Source organism: Pteropus medius, unplaced genomic scaffold (genome assembly GCF_902729225.1).
Source record: "Pteropus medius unplaced genomic scaffold, Ma_sr-lr_union100, whole genome shotgun sequence".
NCBI lineage: Eukaryota > Metazoa > Chordata > Mammalia > Chiroptera > Pteropodidae > Pteropus > Pteropus medius.
Window position 1 is genome coordinate 5,203,938 of NW_024352784.1, and position 18,723 is coordinate 5,222,660.

The 18,723-nt window shown below is 50.5% G+C and overlaps 1 protein-coding gene across 2 annotated transcripts in view; it reads right to left on the reverse strand.

Moving 5' to 3' along the window:
* Positions 1 to 12,702, reverse strand: part of ARRB1 (arrestin beta 1) — a 67,746-nt gene extending 55,044 nt beyond the window's left edge. For both annotated transcript variants that reach the window (XM_039848061.1, XM_039848058.1), the window contains exon 1: positions 12,530 to 12,702. In XM_039848061.1, the coding sequence (XP_039703995.1) occupies positions 12,530 to 12,549 (20 nt within the window). In that variant the 5' untranslated portion in view covers positions 12,550 to 12,702. The remainder of the gene's footprint in view (positions 1 to 12,529) is intronic.
* Between the last annotated feature and the right edge of the window lie 6,021 nt (positions 12,703 to 18,723).

Below are 18,723 nucleotides of genomic sequence, written 5' to 3' on the forward strand. Positions count from 1 at the left end.
TCTTCCCTGACTCATTCCCCTACCCAGCCCTGTTCCCCGTTTGAGACCTCTATCAGGAGTCCAAGAGGTCCCAAACACACGTCTGCCCTCTAGCACAGAAAACTGACACGTCAACAGCCAGCTACAATATAACACGCCATCATGGAAGCCTGCAAGGCACTAAAGGAACATGGAGGAAGGAATGGACTGTCTGGGCAGGGAACATGGAGTCAAGAGAAGGCATCATGCCCAAGCATGCAGCAGGTGCCCAGTGCAGCATGTTCAATAGAACTGCACTGAGGTAAGTTTCAATCTTAAAATGTAAGGGAGATTTCGCTAGTCAAAGAGGCTGGCTTGAATAAAGGCCCAGAGGTGTGGAAAGTACAAAGAGTGGAGAAACATCCAAAACAGACAGTAGAGCCAGAGTGTTGGCTGTTGGTGGGGAGAGTTAGGAAAGAAACATGAGCAGGAAGTTTTGCACAAACTATGAAGGGACTCCAGTGCCACCCGAAGAACGTGGACTGTCCTATGGGAAATAGGGAACAACTGATCAGTTTTTAAGCTGGGGAAGGGCAGGATCAGATGTGAATTTCGGAACAAGAGGAGGTGTTACAGGGTTTAGACTGAGGTGAAGGACAACAGAAGACTACTGCAATAGTCCAGGCTAGAAGTGGAGCTTGGACTCAGCTGGTGGCAGTGGAATGGGGAGAAGAAAACCACTTGGGTGATGGGGAAATGTATCCATCACCATTAGGTTGGGTACCCCAGGGGTTAGGATTTCCCTTCTCCGTGGAGCTCCATGCATACACACCCCCATTCCTCCAGCTCTACACTCTGACGAAAGCTGAGGCTAGGGGAAGTTAGGTCAGTCTGTGGCCTGGGCCAGGGCTCAATCTAGGACTGGGTCATGGTTCTCTGTTTGAAAGTTCTTCCTACTAAATAATTTTCCTTTTTTTTCTTTTGCAAAGTTGACTCTGCAAAATGGTGCACATCAGAAATGGCTAAATTGTTTCAAGTATGCATACCGAGTCACTGTTGCTGAAGTCAGCACTTAAATAATGCAAGAAATGAATATGTGCATATTAACCAGTCAGTTATGCCCTGTGATCATCTTTGTCATTTTTAGGATATTTAAAAAAAAAAATCCGTTGCAAAGAAAAAGTCCTCCTTACTGAGTTTAAAAATGCCTCCAGGTTTCTTCCACTGCCCTGGGGCTATATAGACCCTTAATAAAGTCAACCTGCTGCTGGGTGTTTTCATTAGCACAGATGGAACAGAGAAAGCATAAAAACTTTATGCCCAGAGGCCGAAAAACTTACCACAGACACAAAGCTACTGACGGTGGGGTGGTGAGAACTCCAGGCCCCTGCCTCTCTTCACCAAACCCCAGGCCCTCAGAGCTACAGCAGTGGCACAAGCACTCCCACCCGGCTACAACCCCACAGCCCCAAAGCCTAGAGCTGTTTCTCGTATGACAGTTTCCCGACTATTTCATGTCCATCGCTCATCTGGAAACAGTCATCAGACCTCTGCAGGGTCTCTTTGCAGGAGGGAAGGCTTTGCCCGTCCCTGCCCTCTGCCAGAAGAGGCCTGGGCAGACCCTGGTTTCCAATGGTGGTTTTGCTGAGCTTGGTGTCTCCTCGTATACCTGCCCCAGTTCCTCTGTCCGAGCCCAAACACTCACTGGACGCTACATGGCAGAACTTTCACTTTCACCCTAGATTTCGTATCCTCAAGCAGTCTGCAGTCCCTGGACACCCCTTACTGACAGCAGATGAAGTGAGTGTCTGACACTGTGCCTGGCACATGGTAGGTTCTTAAGCATCTGATAAAGGAAGTCAGTCTCGGCTGGAAACATCTGTCACAAATACCACCAAAACAAGCATCCCCTGTGGCTCACCTCAAACTCATCTCCAAAGCCAGCTTCTCTTCTGAGGAGCTGCCTCTGACATCTACCCACTGGGCTTGCTCTGCTTGAATGTAAACTGATCCACATTACCTCCCTTTTTACAACGTGTTGCAACGATACAGTTCCTTTCCCCCAAAAGATACGAGCAGCACCAGGGCCGAGACTTTTCTGTTTCCTCTTCATACCTCAGGTGCCTGGCCCAGGGCCTACGATGTGGCAGATAATCACAGAAGTAGCTGTTCACAGGCACCAACTTGGGAGGGGAAGGGTGGTCAGATAGAAAGGGTATAGGCCAACCCTGAAAACACCTAGCCCAGAGGCCCCAGGAGTGGTGGTATTCCTCATTCTGATGTTCCCTGCCACCCCAGAATCCAGGAGGTCTGGGCTCCGCCCTATGAGAAAGAGCATGGTCTTAGGTAGGAGACAGAAGCAGAGCTGCTCCTTAAGTCATCCTTCCACTAGGAGAGAGACATGTCACTAGAGTGGGCCAGGCAGCTTCAGGGACCTGCCTTGGGTGGAGGTCTGGGCCTGGCACCCAGCAAGTGCTTGAGAAATGTTTGTGAAACTGAATGGAACAAACCGAAAAATGCTGGCTATTTGTTCCTCTGGCAGAGAAACCAGCTCGCCTCTGAGGGCCCTTTGCAAGCAAATTATCTCAGGACATGGCCTGTTTCCTCTAATGAGGCTTCTCCTCCTTTGCAGCTCTGCTCCTAGGAGTATGGGAAGGGGGGCAGTGCACAGAGCCAACCCTAGTGGCCTGCACTCAGGTAGCACACACAGCTCTCCTCCCAAAAATGGTATGGCTAGCACCTACCACCACCCCAGGCAGGGGCATAGACACAGAGACCTCTTGGGCCCAGGAATTCTGTGTAAAGCAGCACCTCCTCCGAGGCCCCTCTGGGGAGGAATAGAAGAAGGAAGCCGGAGTCGTACTGAGTTATGTAACCAGCTTCCTCAGAGTCAGAGGCCCTGGCATGTCACAGCCCAGCGCTTTGGGGAGAGGCTGGGGGAGGGGAGGCGGCTTTCTTTCCTACTTTTGCTGCCTCTCCTCCAGATCTTGGCAAACCTCTGCGTCAGGCGCTGCTTTCCAAGCACCAAGGAGGTACCTCCTTCTAGGGGTTGGGAACCAGGAATGGCTGTTGTTGTCCGAGTGTGTGAAACAATGGCCTGCTGGCTTCCCTGGCAGAAAACCAGGCTCTAGGCTCCTCACTGGCAACTAGAAGCAGGGGCTAAGGAAGAGAGGCCTCTGGCCCTCCACGCCGCCCACCCATTCTCCTGCCTTCCTGCCCCTCATGTCCTCCCCACCTCCTACTAGAAAATCCCCCATGGGTAAGGGGCCAAAAGGGAGGGATCTCCGGCTGCCCCAGCACCACATGGTTCCACCCCTGCTCAGCCCTGGGCAATCTCACTTCCCTTTCCTGCTATCTTCTCTGGCCCAAAGCAGGACCCCACCCAGCTGTGTGCACAGCCCAGGACAGGCCAGGAGGGAGGGGATGCGTAAGAGAGGGGGCAGAGAAAGAAAAGCTGAGATCCACTCCCGGTCTTGAATAAAAATAATGACTTTTTATCCAAGTCCTTAGTCTCTCTGCCCCCAGCTACCACATGCATTGGGAAATATTATTACACCTATTTCACAAATATGAAAACTGATGCCCAGAGACTTTGAGACCTTTGCCCAAAGATCATGGAGACAGTGAGCAATATTGCTGGACAGTAAAGCCGAGTCTGTCCAACTCAAACCCATACTCCAAATCTCGTGGCTCCACCTTCAGGGAGCCCCATCCTCACACACCTGGGGGTCTACTTGGGAAATTCTTAGACACTGTGCAGCCTTAAATGTTCACTCACTAAGGACATTAGCTTGCTAGGAAAGTCATGAGGACAGGGCGGGGATAGGGCACAACAGAGGCCGAGGGCTTGCCTGTTGCCGCCACAGTCTTCCCTTCTGATGAACCTACAGCAACTCGGTCTCAGGCTGGATCAGATCCATACACAGTCTGCCCCTTCCAGAGGACAGGGCTGCTAGAGGCCAAGCTACAACACCACCTACTGTTGATACCTTCTCCCCTTTTAGGTCTAGAACAGAGAAGGAAAGGTCCTAGAGACTTTCTGGGCCAACGCCTCCCCTGCTTCCTGCTTGACACATGTAGAAACTGAGGCCCAAAGAAGAAAAGCAGCTTTTCCATGGTATCATGGGGACAGTGAGAAGTGAGACCCTGTCTCCTAGGCCAGAGCGCCCCTGCCCCTGAGTCATGTCACTTGGGTGCTGTCCACATATAGCACCTTCTCTCATCTGTCTGTCTCTCTTCCTGTTCCCCTACCTGCTCTCCCCACTTCCCGCTTCCTTTTTCCAGCTCTGCTCAGCAGGCCCAGTTTCTGAACTCCCCCTGCACAGCATCCTTCTCCTCATGTCTCTTCTGAGCCTCACCGTTCCCACCCCCTTTCCCTCCACTTCTCGGGGCAAGGAGCAATTCTTGGGTGGTTTAATTAGCTGATAATGACCTCAGCCTGCTGGATGCAGTGCCCAGAACTCTGTCCTCAGTAATTAGGTGGGTTATGAGTACTTGCCCAGAGGAAGTCGATGCCAATTTCTGTGCTCTCCAGCTGCATAAAGAGCTCCTTGATCACCAGTGGGTCATGGTCCCCTCCTTAGGCCAGGTCAAACCACATACTGTAGCCAGATCCAGATGTCCATCCCAAAGGGGGGACTCCCTACCCTCCTGTGCCACTGCCTAGGCTCAGCAATGCCTGTGGATGGGAATGATGAATTTAGCCCACCCTCTGGGGATCAGGAAAGGATGGCTCCATGGCTAGGGCATGTATTTAGGAAGTCAGATTAGGACAAGCAGAGAGAAGAGAGGATGGCACTTTAGATGCAGGTAGCAGCAGGAGCAAAAGCACGGAGGCTGGAATGATCCACCAATACCCTCCCTTCCCAGGTACCTCTGGCTGTCAGAAAACACATTCTCCTGGCAAGGTAAAGCCAATCATCCAGCGACCTCTTCCCTTTGGTCACAAAGAATAACCTAATGCCTGTGGCTCTGGGCCACCTTTAGATATTTCAAAATCAGCAATGATGTCCCATTGTCCTCACCAACCACATTGCTTACCCGCAAGTGAAACACCTACATTCAGCCTCCTTCGCTAAACAAATATTTACAGAGCTCAGTGCCATGCCAGATCTGCACAGGTGCTAGGTACAACAGACCAAGGCCAGGTATCCTTGGCCTCACAGAGAGGACATCGCAAGTGTGCAAATAACCAGGACCCACGCAGAGAGAGGGAGAGAGAGGGGGAATGGCATGAAAGGTCACAAGGCACTCCGAGATCAGTGATCCTGTCCTTAAAGGACAGGAAAGGTATTGTGTAGGGTCAGGCCATCACCCTTGTACTGAGGGCCAATGATAAAACAGGCTTGTGCTGAGTCCTTTGCGGCCTCAAAAGTGAATCAACCAGGGTCCCTTCTTGGGGGAGCTCACAGCCTGGTGAGGGAGGCAGACCCAGCAAGAGGTCATTCATGAGTTAACCTCACCTAACACTGCCCTTGTGCCAGGGACTGTCTCTAAGTTTTACCTATTTTAAATCATTTAACCTTTCAGACAACCTACCAAGGAGGCACTATTACTATCTCATTTTACAAATGAGGGAGCTGCAGCAGAAAACGGGTTAAATAATCGGGACAAGTCACCCAGCTGGTAAGTGGCAGAGCTGGCATTTGAAACCAGGAAATCTGGTTCTTGTTAGAGCCTACCAGTATGCTAATCAGCCTGTAATCTACGCTAATCAGATCACAGAGGGGCTGTGGACATCCAGGGGAGGGTGTCCATGAGGAGGGAGCAGCCTGGGCAGAGAGAATGAAACCTTTGAGGACCTGCCAATTACTGCAGGTGCTTTGAGAGGTGGAAGGCTGCTGAGATGAGGACCCACAACCCATACCACCCAGTCCCTGCTTTCCCTGGTCTGTGGCAGAGGCCTAAGCTGCCCAATCCCCCACTCTGGTCCTCTAGAAGAAAGGTCACCCCAAAACATGCTAGAAGAACACAGAAAAGGGGTTACACAGCTGGAAGGGCCTCACACTTGCTGGCTGATTTGACTTCTACAGGAAAATCAAGACCCAGAGAAGGTAATGTCGTGCCCAAGGTCACACAGGAATGGGCAAGCATTAGAACATACCTCTGGGACCCACCTGAGATGATGTATCCCAGCTGTCCACGCCCCACCCTCTCCCCTGGTCTTTTGCCAACACCCATGCCCATTGATTGCATAGGCTGGGAGAAGGGAATGAAGCTGCAGAAGGAAACAGCATGCAGCTTCTCTCTCTCTGAGTGCACCCAGAGGCTCAGGGCCAGTATGTGAGGGACCTCCCGCCTCATCTGGGCCCATACCTATTCAGTTTCTGGGCCTCTGGGTGCATCCAAAGAGAGGAGTTGCACCCTGCACGGCCAATGAACAGCTCAGACTGAGTGAGGAGCCCCGCCTCCTGTTGGCCTGATGTCAGCCACAGCACCCCACCTTGATCTAGGCTCTTTAGCCCAAAAGACAGATCTCTCTGTAGGTACAGCAAGCCCCAAAGGACCAGCTGTGGTCTCAGCCAGGCCCAGCCCTGCCTAGGTAGAGAGAAAAGCTGCTCAATTACTGTGGTGACTTCAGTCACACAGAACTCCAGGGACCTATCTGGCCTAGTCCCTGGGCCCTGATCTCCCAGGGGCCTCATCTGGCACCAGGTCTCCTGGGAAGGAACAAGCAGTTCCTCTAAAGTGGGACTAAAGATGGGTCAGTCCCAGGAAGGAGGAGGCATGTCTCCAGAGAGATGACCCTGCCAGGACCCCTTGGGGGATGAGGGAGGGTGTTGAGACAACAGCGTCCTTTGTTTCCCTCTTGAAAGCAGCCACTCTGTCCTGCCCCAACTCCTCTATTCCACACCCCATACTAGGACACAATCCACCCCTGGGGCAAGACCTCTCCTGCACACAGGAGGGAGAGTGTCCAGGAACCTGTTCTCATTCCAGGGATGTGCTGGAGATACGCCCCACACTCAGGAGACCCCAGTCGGATGTAGGAGACATGGCTCCCTCCAGCGGAAGTCTGTCGATGAGGGAGAAGCAGGCTCTATCACTGAACCTCCATTCTGATAGGGGCGGTACATCCCCTCCCTCAGGACTTCCCAATATAATGCAGGAGACTCCTCAGTACCCAGTCTAATGTTGGAAGTATGGCTTCTATCCTTAGGATTCCCCAATGAGAAAGACCTAATGTCAGCACTTAGGGAGCTCCTAGGCTGAAAGCAAAGGCAAGAAGGGAGAAAGGAGTTCAGTCCCATCAACAAATCCCTGCCAGACATCTCCTCTGGACCCAGAGATGCGTAATGGACCAGCAAACAGGAAACAGAAATAGCCCCAAACCACAAGGAGCTCACCAGCTGGGGAACAAAGATACCTGGGTATGAATAAATGCGTAAGAAAGTGCCTTGAAATGCACCTACCCCAGCATCCAAGGCCCTCTCTCCAGGGCTGCTACCTCCCTCAGCAGCCTCACTCCTCACACTCATGCATCCCCACCCACTATCTGTACCTTAACATAGGCTCTTCCTTCTGTCTAAACCACCTAAGCATTTCCATATGCTCCAGGACCCACCTCAGGGGGCACCTCCTCCAGGAAGCCTTCCCCACAACCCCCAGCCTGAGGCAGATGCCTTTTCTTTCAGGAGCCAGCACAGACATGCCTCCCTGTGACCAGCTCACACTCCCATGATGTCCCTCACAGCCCTCAGCTTAGCCTCACATCCCCAGGTTCCCACGCCCAGAGCCCCTACTTCCTCCAGCCCATGGCCTCACATTCTTCCTCCAAGATGCTCACTCCAGCTCCAGACTCTGAGAATAGCAGAGTCTTCTCCCTCTCTTCAACCCCTGGACCTGGCCTTGTCCGCTCCATCAAAATCTCCTCACCAAGTCACCAGCCACATCTTCTGACTAAATCCCAGGGGTCTTTCCCCAGCTCATCCTCTGTTGGTTCTTCTCTGCGTCTTTGGCTCCCAGGACACAGCCTCCTCCATGTCCTCACTCCATTCTCTACCCTCAGCCATCATTGCTCTCCAAAGCCCCAGCTGTCCCTAACCATCCTCTCTTCATAGGCCATACCATCTCCTTGTACCATGTCATCCACAGTCCCCATGCCAACTACCATTTCTAAACCAAAGACTTTCAAATCCCCACCTCCCACCTCCAACCTTCCCCTCCCTCCACCCCCAGGTCCTGACCCATCTATGCAGAAGTCTCCCTATAATCTCCTCAACTTCTAGTCTGGCTTCCTGCCAAGCTACTCCCCGCTGCAGGCCTCATTACATGGTCAGCATGGTCACTCTGGCAGCAGTGGAGGATGGCCTGGTAGAGGCCAGGAAGCCATTCAGGGCATGCTGACCCTCAAGCCTGTTGTCTTTCTATTGTCACAGCCCCGAGGTGCGGCCTGCCCAGGACTCAGGACACCTGAACCCATGCGTCAACCTCTGGCAAGGAGGCCCAAACTTGGAGGGAAGAGAGCCACGGAGAAGTCTGAAGCCCAGAGGCTGGCCTAGAATTGGGGATCAGAACTCAGGGATCAGAGATGGCGGATCAGGCTGAACACTTCTGTTCCCAGCAGCCCCACAAGTGACCCTGGCCAAAGCCACAGGACTTCCCCATGTTCTAGCCAATATGGGTCACACAGAGCTTAACCACCAAGACAGACAATAGCCAAGGCTCACAGAAAGCTGGTGATTATGTGTCCTCATCACACCCACTCTCTTCCCCCGCCAAAAAAGAAGAATTCATAAACATCCGTAGGAAAAGAAAGTCTGTCCCACCCCACTGCCTCTCAGGAAGTCCCTCCTGTTATCTCACTGATCCTCCATGTTGCCAAGTTAAGTAAGAATAACAAGAACAAGATGAGAGGATGGGGCCACCAGAGAGGTGGGGGAGGCCAACTGTGAGCCAGACAAGCCCCCTCCCTCTGCGTGAGAGCATGGAGCAGCAGAGGGGCTTTGTGGGCAGGTAGGCCTGGGTTCAGAAGCTCATTGACTGAATGTCAGTGGACAAATTACTTAATCTTTCCTTGTCTATTTCCTCATCTGTGAAATGGGAACAACAGTCCCTACATTAATAGGATCATTGAGAGATCCAAAGGAGAGCATGCATGTGATGCCAGACACATACCAGACACCCAACTGGTCAGGCTAACGGGCTCCACCTCCTTACTCATGTTTCTCGGTTCCATCCTCTACACAGCCTTCATTCAGAGTTCGCCTTCTCTAGGCTCCTCCTCAGGCTCCTCCCTGGTCTCCCTGCTTCTAGGCCTGCTCCTCCCATTCACTCTCCTTGACATTGCCAAAGGCCCCCTCTGAAATGCAGATCTGCTCCCATCCCTCTCCCTCGCTAGCCTCTCTGAATCACCATGGACTTTGGGAGAACTGCCTTTCTCCTTAGCTTTGACATTCCAGCCTGTTGATGACTGGCCTGTGTTTACCCCTTAAGGCTCAACCAACATCCCAGCCCAGCCCGCAAGCTGCACATGTTGCTTCATGCCTCCAAGCCTTCATTCTGCCCTCGGCCGAATGACATGAATCCCCCTTGCTTCTTCTCCTTCAGATGAGCTCAGTAGTTCCATAGCTTCCCTCCCTGTTACACCACCCCCTCTGCCCACACACACACACACAGAGACTGGGTTGGGGACTCCTCCTTAGCCTCCCACAGTACATGTCACCCTGCATTATAATCACCTGCTCTGCTCTAAATTCTTTGGGGACAGAATGGAGTCATCGATCTTGAACTCCCAGCCCCTACCACTCAGTCAACTTTTGTTGAATGGATGCGCGATTGCTCTCAGAGCTCTTCGTAAAAGCAGTCAGCTTACTACCTGCCCTGCAATGAGTCCTATCCAGGTATTTATCGCATCCCCTCTTTCCCCCTTGACCCCGGAAGTTCCTAGAAGGCAGTGACAGTTTCTGACTAATTCCCATCGTCACTTTCATATGGCGGGGTGCAAATCTGGGTGCAGGGATGGATATGATGACTCCTGATCTTTAGAGTATTGGGTATTTGCTGTTTCCTCATCTAAGTCCAAGATAAATCAGAGTCCCATGGCTTATGGAACAAGGCAAGGTACAGCCCATTATCGATTTTGCCTTTCTCTTTGAAATTACTCAGGAAACCTGTCTGGAAGGGAGACGGAGGCCTCCTGGGGCTACAGGAAAGATTGAGAGGGGAGCAGGGCTACTGCTGGGTGGAGTATAGCCAGGTCTAGGCTGCAGGCTTCAGGCAGCACCTCTTGCCCTGCCCAGTGAATTCAGTAAACACAGGAGAGCCCTGAAAAGTTTAAGTGTTAATATTTTCAATTTACAGATGGGAAAACTAAGGTCCAGAAAGGTGAAGACAATTGCCCAAGGTCCCTAAGGTTCCTCAGTGAGTTAGAGGCAGAACGGTGCGGGGAGGGGGTCATGGAAAAGGTTCCAAAGATAGGGTCTCCAATAGGTGCCTGGCTGCTCATGGTAGTTCCACCCTGCTGACAACCCATGGCAACAGGGGACCAATGGCATTCCTCCCCAAGTCACAGAGAAGCAAGCCAAGGCCCAAGAGTCGCTCTGATGGTGAAGCAGCACAGGAGGAACGAAGGACAGGAGCAAGGGCTCCTGACTCCCCACAGGGAGACAAGTCCAATCTCAATAGCCAGGGAGATCTTGGCTTTGGGCGACATGGCTATGGTGGAGAAGAGAGTCACACAATCTCCTGCTGAGGACGGAGACCCGCTCACAGTGCTAGCCAGCAGACTGCAGTGGAGACTAGCCATCAGGTACATGCAGATGCCTCATGATCTTCCAGAGCATCCCCACCAGCCTGGGCCTCCACACAGAGCAGGGCAGCCCACCCTGGCCTCAAACTTAGGGTCCACAAGGGCATGGCAGTGCGCGAGGGCAAGTCACAGAGAAACGGGCGGAATGGGCTCTAGCCTCAGCCCTGCCTCTGATCCCTCCTGACCTTAAGCAAGTCGGGTAACCTGAGTTCTGGTTCCTCTTCCAGAAAGAGGAAAATTAATCTTGAAGAGCTGAACAGCTGGGAAGCGGTTTCTAAACCTTAGGAGCACAAGTTACATCTGAGCCTCAATTTCTTCTTCCAGAAAATGGGAATAATCTCTGGAGGACCTTTCTCATGCTGTTGAGAGTGTCAAATGGCAGTGGGTGTGAAATTGCTTTGTCAGTGGTCTCGAAACATGACAACCACTGGGGCTGTTTCTCCCTAGTCTGTTAGCTTCCTCAATGTACATCTTTGACCCCCATACTATGTGTAGTACACAGTAGGCACTCAATAAATAATTATTGGAAGCAGTGAGTGACAGAGGAAGCATGGAGAGAGGGAAGCGAGAAGGGAGGAGTGGAGCACAAAGATAGGCGAGAGGAAAAAAAGAAAAATGCAAATGAGGGCGTTGTAGAAGGTATAGGAGTAGGAGATAAAGGAGAAGCTTCTATCAAAACTTAAGGAAGTGGGTAAACTGAAGAGGCAGATCTAGAGTGACAAAACTGAGCACCTAACCAGGGCTATCTCCAGGGTTCTCCCTTCCCTAGCTGCAGCCCCCTCCCCCTTTTTGTCCCAGTTTCCCATTTCAGAGGCATAGTATCTTCCTTTCTGAGTCAAGGCAGGCTCCTAAGAAGACAGGAGCCCCTCTCGCCGTCCCCAGCTCAAAGCAGATCCTGGCCAGCCACCCAAAGCCTAGGGAGTTCAAGGGGAAAGGAAATACAATGGGTAGGATGCAGTTTTCCCAGGCTCCGGGGGGGCTCCCACCCTGTGTAGTATGTGTGTTTCCACTTCTGGCCATGCAGGGACTGGAGTGTGTCAGCAGCCCCAGGAGCTCTTAGCTTGTGACAATGTGGTGCCAGTTTGTGTGGGCATTAGTTTGATTCGTGTCTGTGGGGGTCATTGTTGGTGTGATCTTGCAAACAATGTGTTAATGAGATATGTGCCAGCACATGTGATCATTGTCAGTAAGTGTGATAACGTGTGTGCACCAGTAACTGTTACAGCGAGTGAAAGTGACAGTGTATGTGTATCACTATAGACCAACATGTGTGGGCCAGCATGAAGGTGTGTTAGAGTTGATGTGTGTTGGAGTGTGACCTGTGTATGCCCACATGACTGTCAGCAAGACTATGTTGAAAAGTGTATACCAGTGAGTATGTGTCACTGTATATGATGAGTGTGTGGCAATGAATGTCAGTGTGCGTGCCAGCATGAGCATGCCCATGGATGAGTGTGCCCGTGTGTCCACATGAGTGTGTGTGCCATTGTGTGTCAACCTGCCCCCCCCACACACACACGCACCCGTGCAGATCTGCGTCTGCTGGCCAGTGCTGGGTGTCAGCGAGTGAATGTGTGTGAGTGTGTATCGGCGCCAAGGAGCCAGGAGCCAGATGGGACAGCCGGTTCTCGTCTCCCGGTACCCCGCCCACGGCTCCAACAGACCACACGGAAGACCTCTGAGGCAGAGGAGAGCTGGGTGCCGCCGAGCCTGGCGTTGGGGTGACTGCGAACGCAGAGCCAGAATGCGGACTAGAACCCCTGCCCGTGCCCTCACCCAGGTCGCCCACACGCACCCGGCCGGGCCACCGCCCGCACTCACCGTGTCCCTTTGTCGCCCATGGTCCGAGGCGGCCGCAGGGAGGTCCGCGGCGTCAGCGCCCAGGCTGGAAAATCCCCGGCGGGCAGGAGGAGCGCGGGCCAGCCGGCTGCCGGCTCCCTGCTCCGCCTCCTCCGCTCTCTGGCCGCCGCCGCCGCCGCCGCCCCCGCCCCGGTCCCCGCCCGCCAGCCGTGCCGCACAGAGCCCAGGCCGCGGCCAGGGGCGTGGAGCAGTGCGGGGACTGTGCGTGTGTGTCTGTGTGCGCGCGCCGCCCAGCGAGCCGCCGGAGCAGGGCAGCCAGACGCGTCAGGGCTCGCAGGGTATTTGGGGGTTCACACGGGTGCGTGTCCAGCTGCCCGCGCGCGCGTATGTCTGTGTGTGTTTCCGTGTGTGTCTGTGTGTGGTGTACGTGAGGGCGCACGCTGGGGTGAGTATACGTGCGAGAGTGTGCCGGTGCGGGTACGTGTGCACGCCGCGTGCGCGGGGCGATGAGGAATGTATTCTTGCGGATGAAACCGTGTACACGTTTTTGTGCAGCTATGCGAGTGTGCAGGCGCGCTTCCCCACGCACGCCGGGGAGGCCTTTGTGTGCGCGGAAGGTGAAAGCCGAGCTTCTGCCCACCCCAAGGCGGAGCTCTTTCAGGTGCCTCTGTTGGGGTAGGCATGCGGGTCGGTGGGAGACTTTGGGTGCCTGTCAAAGCCTTCGCCCTCTGCTCCACCCTCTCCCCAACCTAGCTCTCTGCTCTTCTGTAGTGATGACACCCAGCAACCCAACGGGGACAGGAAGCAGGGTTGGCCCGTGGGGGTGGGGGTGGAAGGCAGAAGATACTGTCAATGCTGAGGAACTGAGAAGGAAGTGTGGGGGACTGGAGGGAGTAGGGTGAAAGTAGTGGCAGCCTGGAAGAGGAAGCTGTGAGAAGAGAAGATAAGGCTGGCCTGGTGGGGTAGCATGATGGAAATCACTCTGGCCCAGCTCCACTGCCTGCTGTAGGTGACCCCTGACACCAGCCTTCTGGGAACCAATCTCCAAACATGTAAAATGGGGGACTAATTCCAGCTTGCAGAATTGGTCAAAGGTGTTTGCTGGTTTCCCCTGAGTGCCTGACACGCAGTAGGTTCCCAGTAGATGTTAGCCCATCTTCCTGCAGGCCTCTTGGTGTCCTGTGAAATCCTGGTTGAGACCTTGCTTTGTCTGAAGTCTCTTCTTGTTTTTCAGGTAGTGGGAGAGTGTGAGGTCTTTCACTCCTGAGATTTGGCTAACTGGCCTCAATAAGTCCCTAAGATTGGCATATTAATGGGAAGAAAGGAAGCTATCACTTGCTCAGCTGCGATTGTGGGTCTGTAAACATCTGTAATTACACTCAGAAACAGTGCATGGTTATATATAGTCAGGTAAGGCTACCCCAGTAGAATCACTATAATTATGTTCAGATAGGCAAGTGGTTGTGGGGACAGGAGGGTACTGATAGGCAGGCAGGGTGCTCCAGGGTCTGGGCAATGTTAGGAGGGTGTGAATTAAAGCCCCAAACTCTCCTCCTGGCCTTGATATCTGGGCTTCATCCTCCGTCTCACAGGGGAAGGAGAGGTAGCCACCTGCTATTTTTGCTAAGGTCAAGGATCTTGAGAGGAGTACACCACAGTCCTGTGTGATGACAGGAGGTTCACTATGTGAGCCTGAGAGGACCCACCAGAATAGAGAGGCCAACTCCTGCCACGCTCTGCATCAGTTTTTCTACCTCAAAAACAGGTGTTCAACCAAACCACATGGTCTCCAGTGACTCTCCCCATGATGATGCCCAAAGCATTATTTGACTCAATATAAAATATAATGTTGTAAATTACTTCCAAGTAAAACAAACAGCCCGGGAAGATGCATCAGATGGTTTCAGGTAACTCCTACCTGCACACAGCTCTTCCTATCCCAGTTTGGAAAGTACGGCTCTAACATACTTGCGACATTGAATGGATTGGTTGCCTATGGAGTCAACTTGTAGTATTTTAGGTGCATCTCCACTAGCCTATAAACTTCATGAGGGGTTGTATGGTGTACCTGGCACTACTTGATGCTTGCAATTCTATGAGATAAATGCTCTTTTCCCTTTTTTATAAATGAGCAAACCGACAGTTGGAGATGTTAAGTAGTTGCCCAAATCCATAGCTTTCTCTGAACCTTGGCCTCTGACCTCCCCTCTTTGGGCCCTCCCCAAAGGGAGGCTAATATGTAGTAGAGCCAGAATGTGGCCTTTGATTTACTCTTTATTCAATAGCTTTGTTGAATGCATCATGCATGGTTCTAGGAACTTACAAACAGATCAATAGGACAAAGGGAGCTGTTGTTCCAGTGAGGGATCTAGGATGGGGAAGAAGAATAAAGGGAGTATTTTTGCTTTACCTGTCAGACTCTTCAGACAATGTTGTTACATATTCCTAGTATAATTAAAATTAATAAAAATGTAGTAATCAAAGAGACCTCTATAAACATAAACAATCTAATTTCAGGCAGTGATAAGTGTTATGAAGAAAATAGAACAGTGATGAAATAAAGCATGATGAGGCAAGTGTACTTAGAAAGAAGCTCTTCAAGGAGATGACCTCTGGGCCAAGACCTGCAGGTAAGGAGCCAGCATTGTGCAGTGTGTAGGGAGAGCCAGGGGAAGAGCTACCCAGGCAGAGGGCAAGAGCAGCAAGTACAGAAGCTGGGCCTTTCCTAAGCCTAGGAAAAAAGAAGATGCCTGGGTTTGGGTGAACAGGGGAGGAGTGGGGCAGACCACACAGGTTCTGTGGTCGGGGCTGAAGAGTTTAGGGAGACAGGGGAGATGAGTAACAGTACCTGCTTTACATTTTCAAAGGCCATTCTGGATGTTGGAAAGAGATGTCTTGGAGCCAGACAAGAGCAGAGGCAAGGCATTCCACTATTGCAGCAGGCAAGAGAGAGCAGATGGTAGTTTGGACTAAGGTGGTGGCAACAGAAATAAAGAAAAGTAAAGGAGTTCATATATATTTGGAGGTAGAGCCAACAGCACCTGCTGAGGGACTGACTGTGGACAGTGGGGGATCCAGGCTTACTCTGAGGTCTATTTGTTCTACCCTCCATGCAGGCCACCTCCCCATGCATTTCTCCAAGGGCACTGATGGTTGAGTGAACCGGAGGCTCCTTTTTTCCTATCTCAACCCCATTTGTAATATAGCCTCCACCTGAAAACCAGAATTTTTTCTAAAAGTCCAATGGATTCTACTGCTGAAGCTGATAGGAGATGGTCATTTCCAACTATGCCCCAACTTGGGCCAGTCACGTGCCTGAAATTTTACCACTCAGAATAATTTCTTACCAAAAGATAGGTAGTAGATAGAGAGAAAGGAAGTATTATTCCTGCTTTATAGATAAGAAAACAGGCTCTAAGAGGGAAAGTGTCTAAGCCAAGGACATAGCAAATAAAAGATAGAGCTGTAGCTCAAACTGAAAGCGTTTGCTTAGCTGGTCAGGTAGGTGAATGTCAGATTGAAGTATAGGCAGGCAGATAGGTGGGCGGATGAGTTTTCCACATTTAACAAAGCATATGAGGCTGACTGATGCATGCCTTGGAGATGTTAAAGGTTAATAAACTAAGGAGCTTCCCAGCTCTGCCCCAACAAGAAATCTGGATGTCATCCTTCACTCCTCGGTTGTTCCTCTCAATCCCATCAAGCCAGTCCATGATATCTACCTCCCAAGTGTCTTCCTATGAGGCTGGAGAGGTAGGCAGGAGCCAGACTATGCTAGGCCTATAGGGTCATGTTAAGGAATTTGGTCTTTATCCAAAGATCAATAAAGAAGCTTTGGAAGATTTTAAACAGAGCAGGGACATGCTCACGCATGCATTTTGAGAAGATGGCTCTGGCTCTGGCTATTGTGTGAAGAATGGATTGGACATGGGCCCGAGGGGATTCAGAGGGGGAGACCAATTAGGAGGCAGTGTCGGCCGTTTAGGGGAGGGAAGATAACTGCATTCCAGGGAGAGGATATTCAACAGCTGCAAAGCCAGGGAGGAAGGAAAGGGCAAGACGGTTTGGAGGAATTCAGATGGATCTGTGGCCAGAGCACAGAAGAGGAGAGGAGGGACTGGAAAGAAGAATGGGCTCATATCCTGAGGAAGCAGGCTTCCCAGACTGGTCAGCTCCCAATATGGCAGGGGCTGTTTTAGGTTCGTCTAACAAGATTTCTCCATGATGAGATTACTGTTATTTAACTATCGCAAGGTGGACAATTCAAGGTTCTCATTTATAATCAACAAAACCAGTACTGGCTAACTTAAACATGTAAAGTATTGACAGGATATTCAGGTAGCTGCTACTGCTGGATAAAGAACACCACAACTCATACCCCCACTATTGCCAGCACCAAACTTAGCCCCAGAAACTAGAAATGGCCACCACCACCTCTCACCAGAAAGGATTCTTTACTGGACCTACATCTTTGAGTCTAAGTCCCCCATGCAGGATGGACCTCGAGATAATCATCCCAAGCGAAATAAGCCAGACGGAAAAAATCACATGATATCACTGATGTTGTGGGATATAAACCTAAAAGCAACAAATGAACAAGACAAACAAACAGAGACTCAGGGACATGGACAATGGACTAGTGTTTACCAGTGGGTAGGGAGTAGGGGAGGAGGGGAGAGGTAAATGGGGTAAAGGGAGTCAAATATAGTGGGGTAGGGGATGGGTGAAATGGGTAAAGAGGATCAAATATATGGTAGCTGAAGGAAACTGGACTGTGGGTGGTAATCACACAATAGAATATATAGGTGTCAAATTATAATGTACAACTGAAAATTATATAATTGTATTAACCAATGTTACCCCAATAAACTTAATAAAAAAAAAAATAAGTCCCCCATGCATCAAACTGGCTGAGCCTAGTCATATGCCTTTGCCTTAGGTCATGTGACTCTGCCCTTGCTGCAAGGACGCAGACACTGTATTGTTGACATTTATGATTTCCATATAGGACCTGGGCTTTAACTTACTCCAAGAATCATAGGGTAGAGAATTCCCCAAACATAAGAAGAGAGTTTAGAGGCTGAGTAGCCAAAAAATACAAATATCCCTTTACTGGGAAATGTAGCCAAGAGAGCTACAGTAACGGCTCAGAGCCAGGACATGACAGGAAAGGACAGATATCCTTGTTAACAGGGTGGCCTTTGCCAGGTTGTCTTACTATTGTTAGTTTTCTAAAAAAAGAGAGAAAATGGTTCTGTTTCCAGTAATGGTGAAGTATCTTGTATCAGAACAACCCACCTACAGATATCTATATAAGCTTTGGACAAAATTAAAAAAAAAGGATTCGAAAACAGTAGATGAATGGATAAATAAACTGGGGTACATCCAGACAATGGAATATTATTCAGTGCTAAAAACAAATAAGGTATCAAGTCATAAAAAGACATGGAAGAAACTTAAATGCTTGTTACTAAGTGAAAGAAGCCAATCTGAAAAGATTACATTTTGTACAGCTCTAACTACATGACATGCTGGAAAAGGCAAAACTATAGAGACAGTGAAAAGATCAGTGGTTGCCAGGCATTGAAAGGGAGGGGAGGGATGAATAGATGATCACAAATGATTTTTAGGAAAGTGAAAATACTCTATATGATACTATATTGGTGGATACATTTCATTATAAGTTCGTCCAAACCCATAGAATGTACTACATGAGAGTGAACCCTAATGTAAACTATGGACTCTGAGTGATTATGATGTGTCAATGTATGTTCATCACTTATAACAAATGTACTGCGATGGAGGATGTTGATAGTAGGGGAAGCTATACATGTGAGGGGATAGAGGGCACAGGGGGAATCTCTGTACCTTTCTGAATGCTTTCTCCTTAAGATCAGGAATGAGGCAAGGATCTCAATTCTCACTACTTCTATTTTACTTGATACAGAGATCCTAGTCACTGCAATAATGAATGATTGTAATGCAATGTAACTTATTACATAGTAGGTGCTCAATAAATATTTAATACATGTATTTTAAGGAATGGGTTGGATATAACAATCTGGTTTCCTCCCAAGGTCAAATGGTATGCCCACAGCCGTCCAATTTTGGAGGCAAAGAAACCACCCTACTTTAATATACCCCACTCCACCTCTCCTAGTTCTCTTGCTTGGAGTCCTCTTTGCCCTTCACCTTAGCCATCCAGAAATCATCAT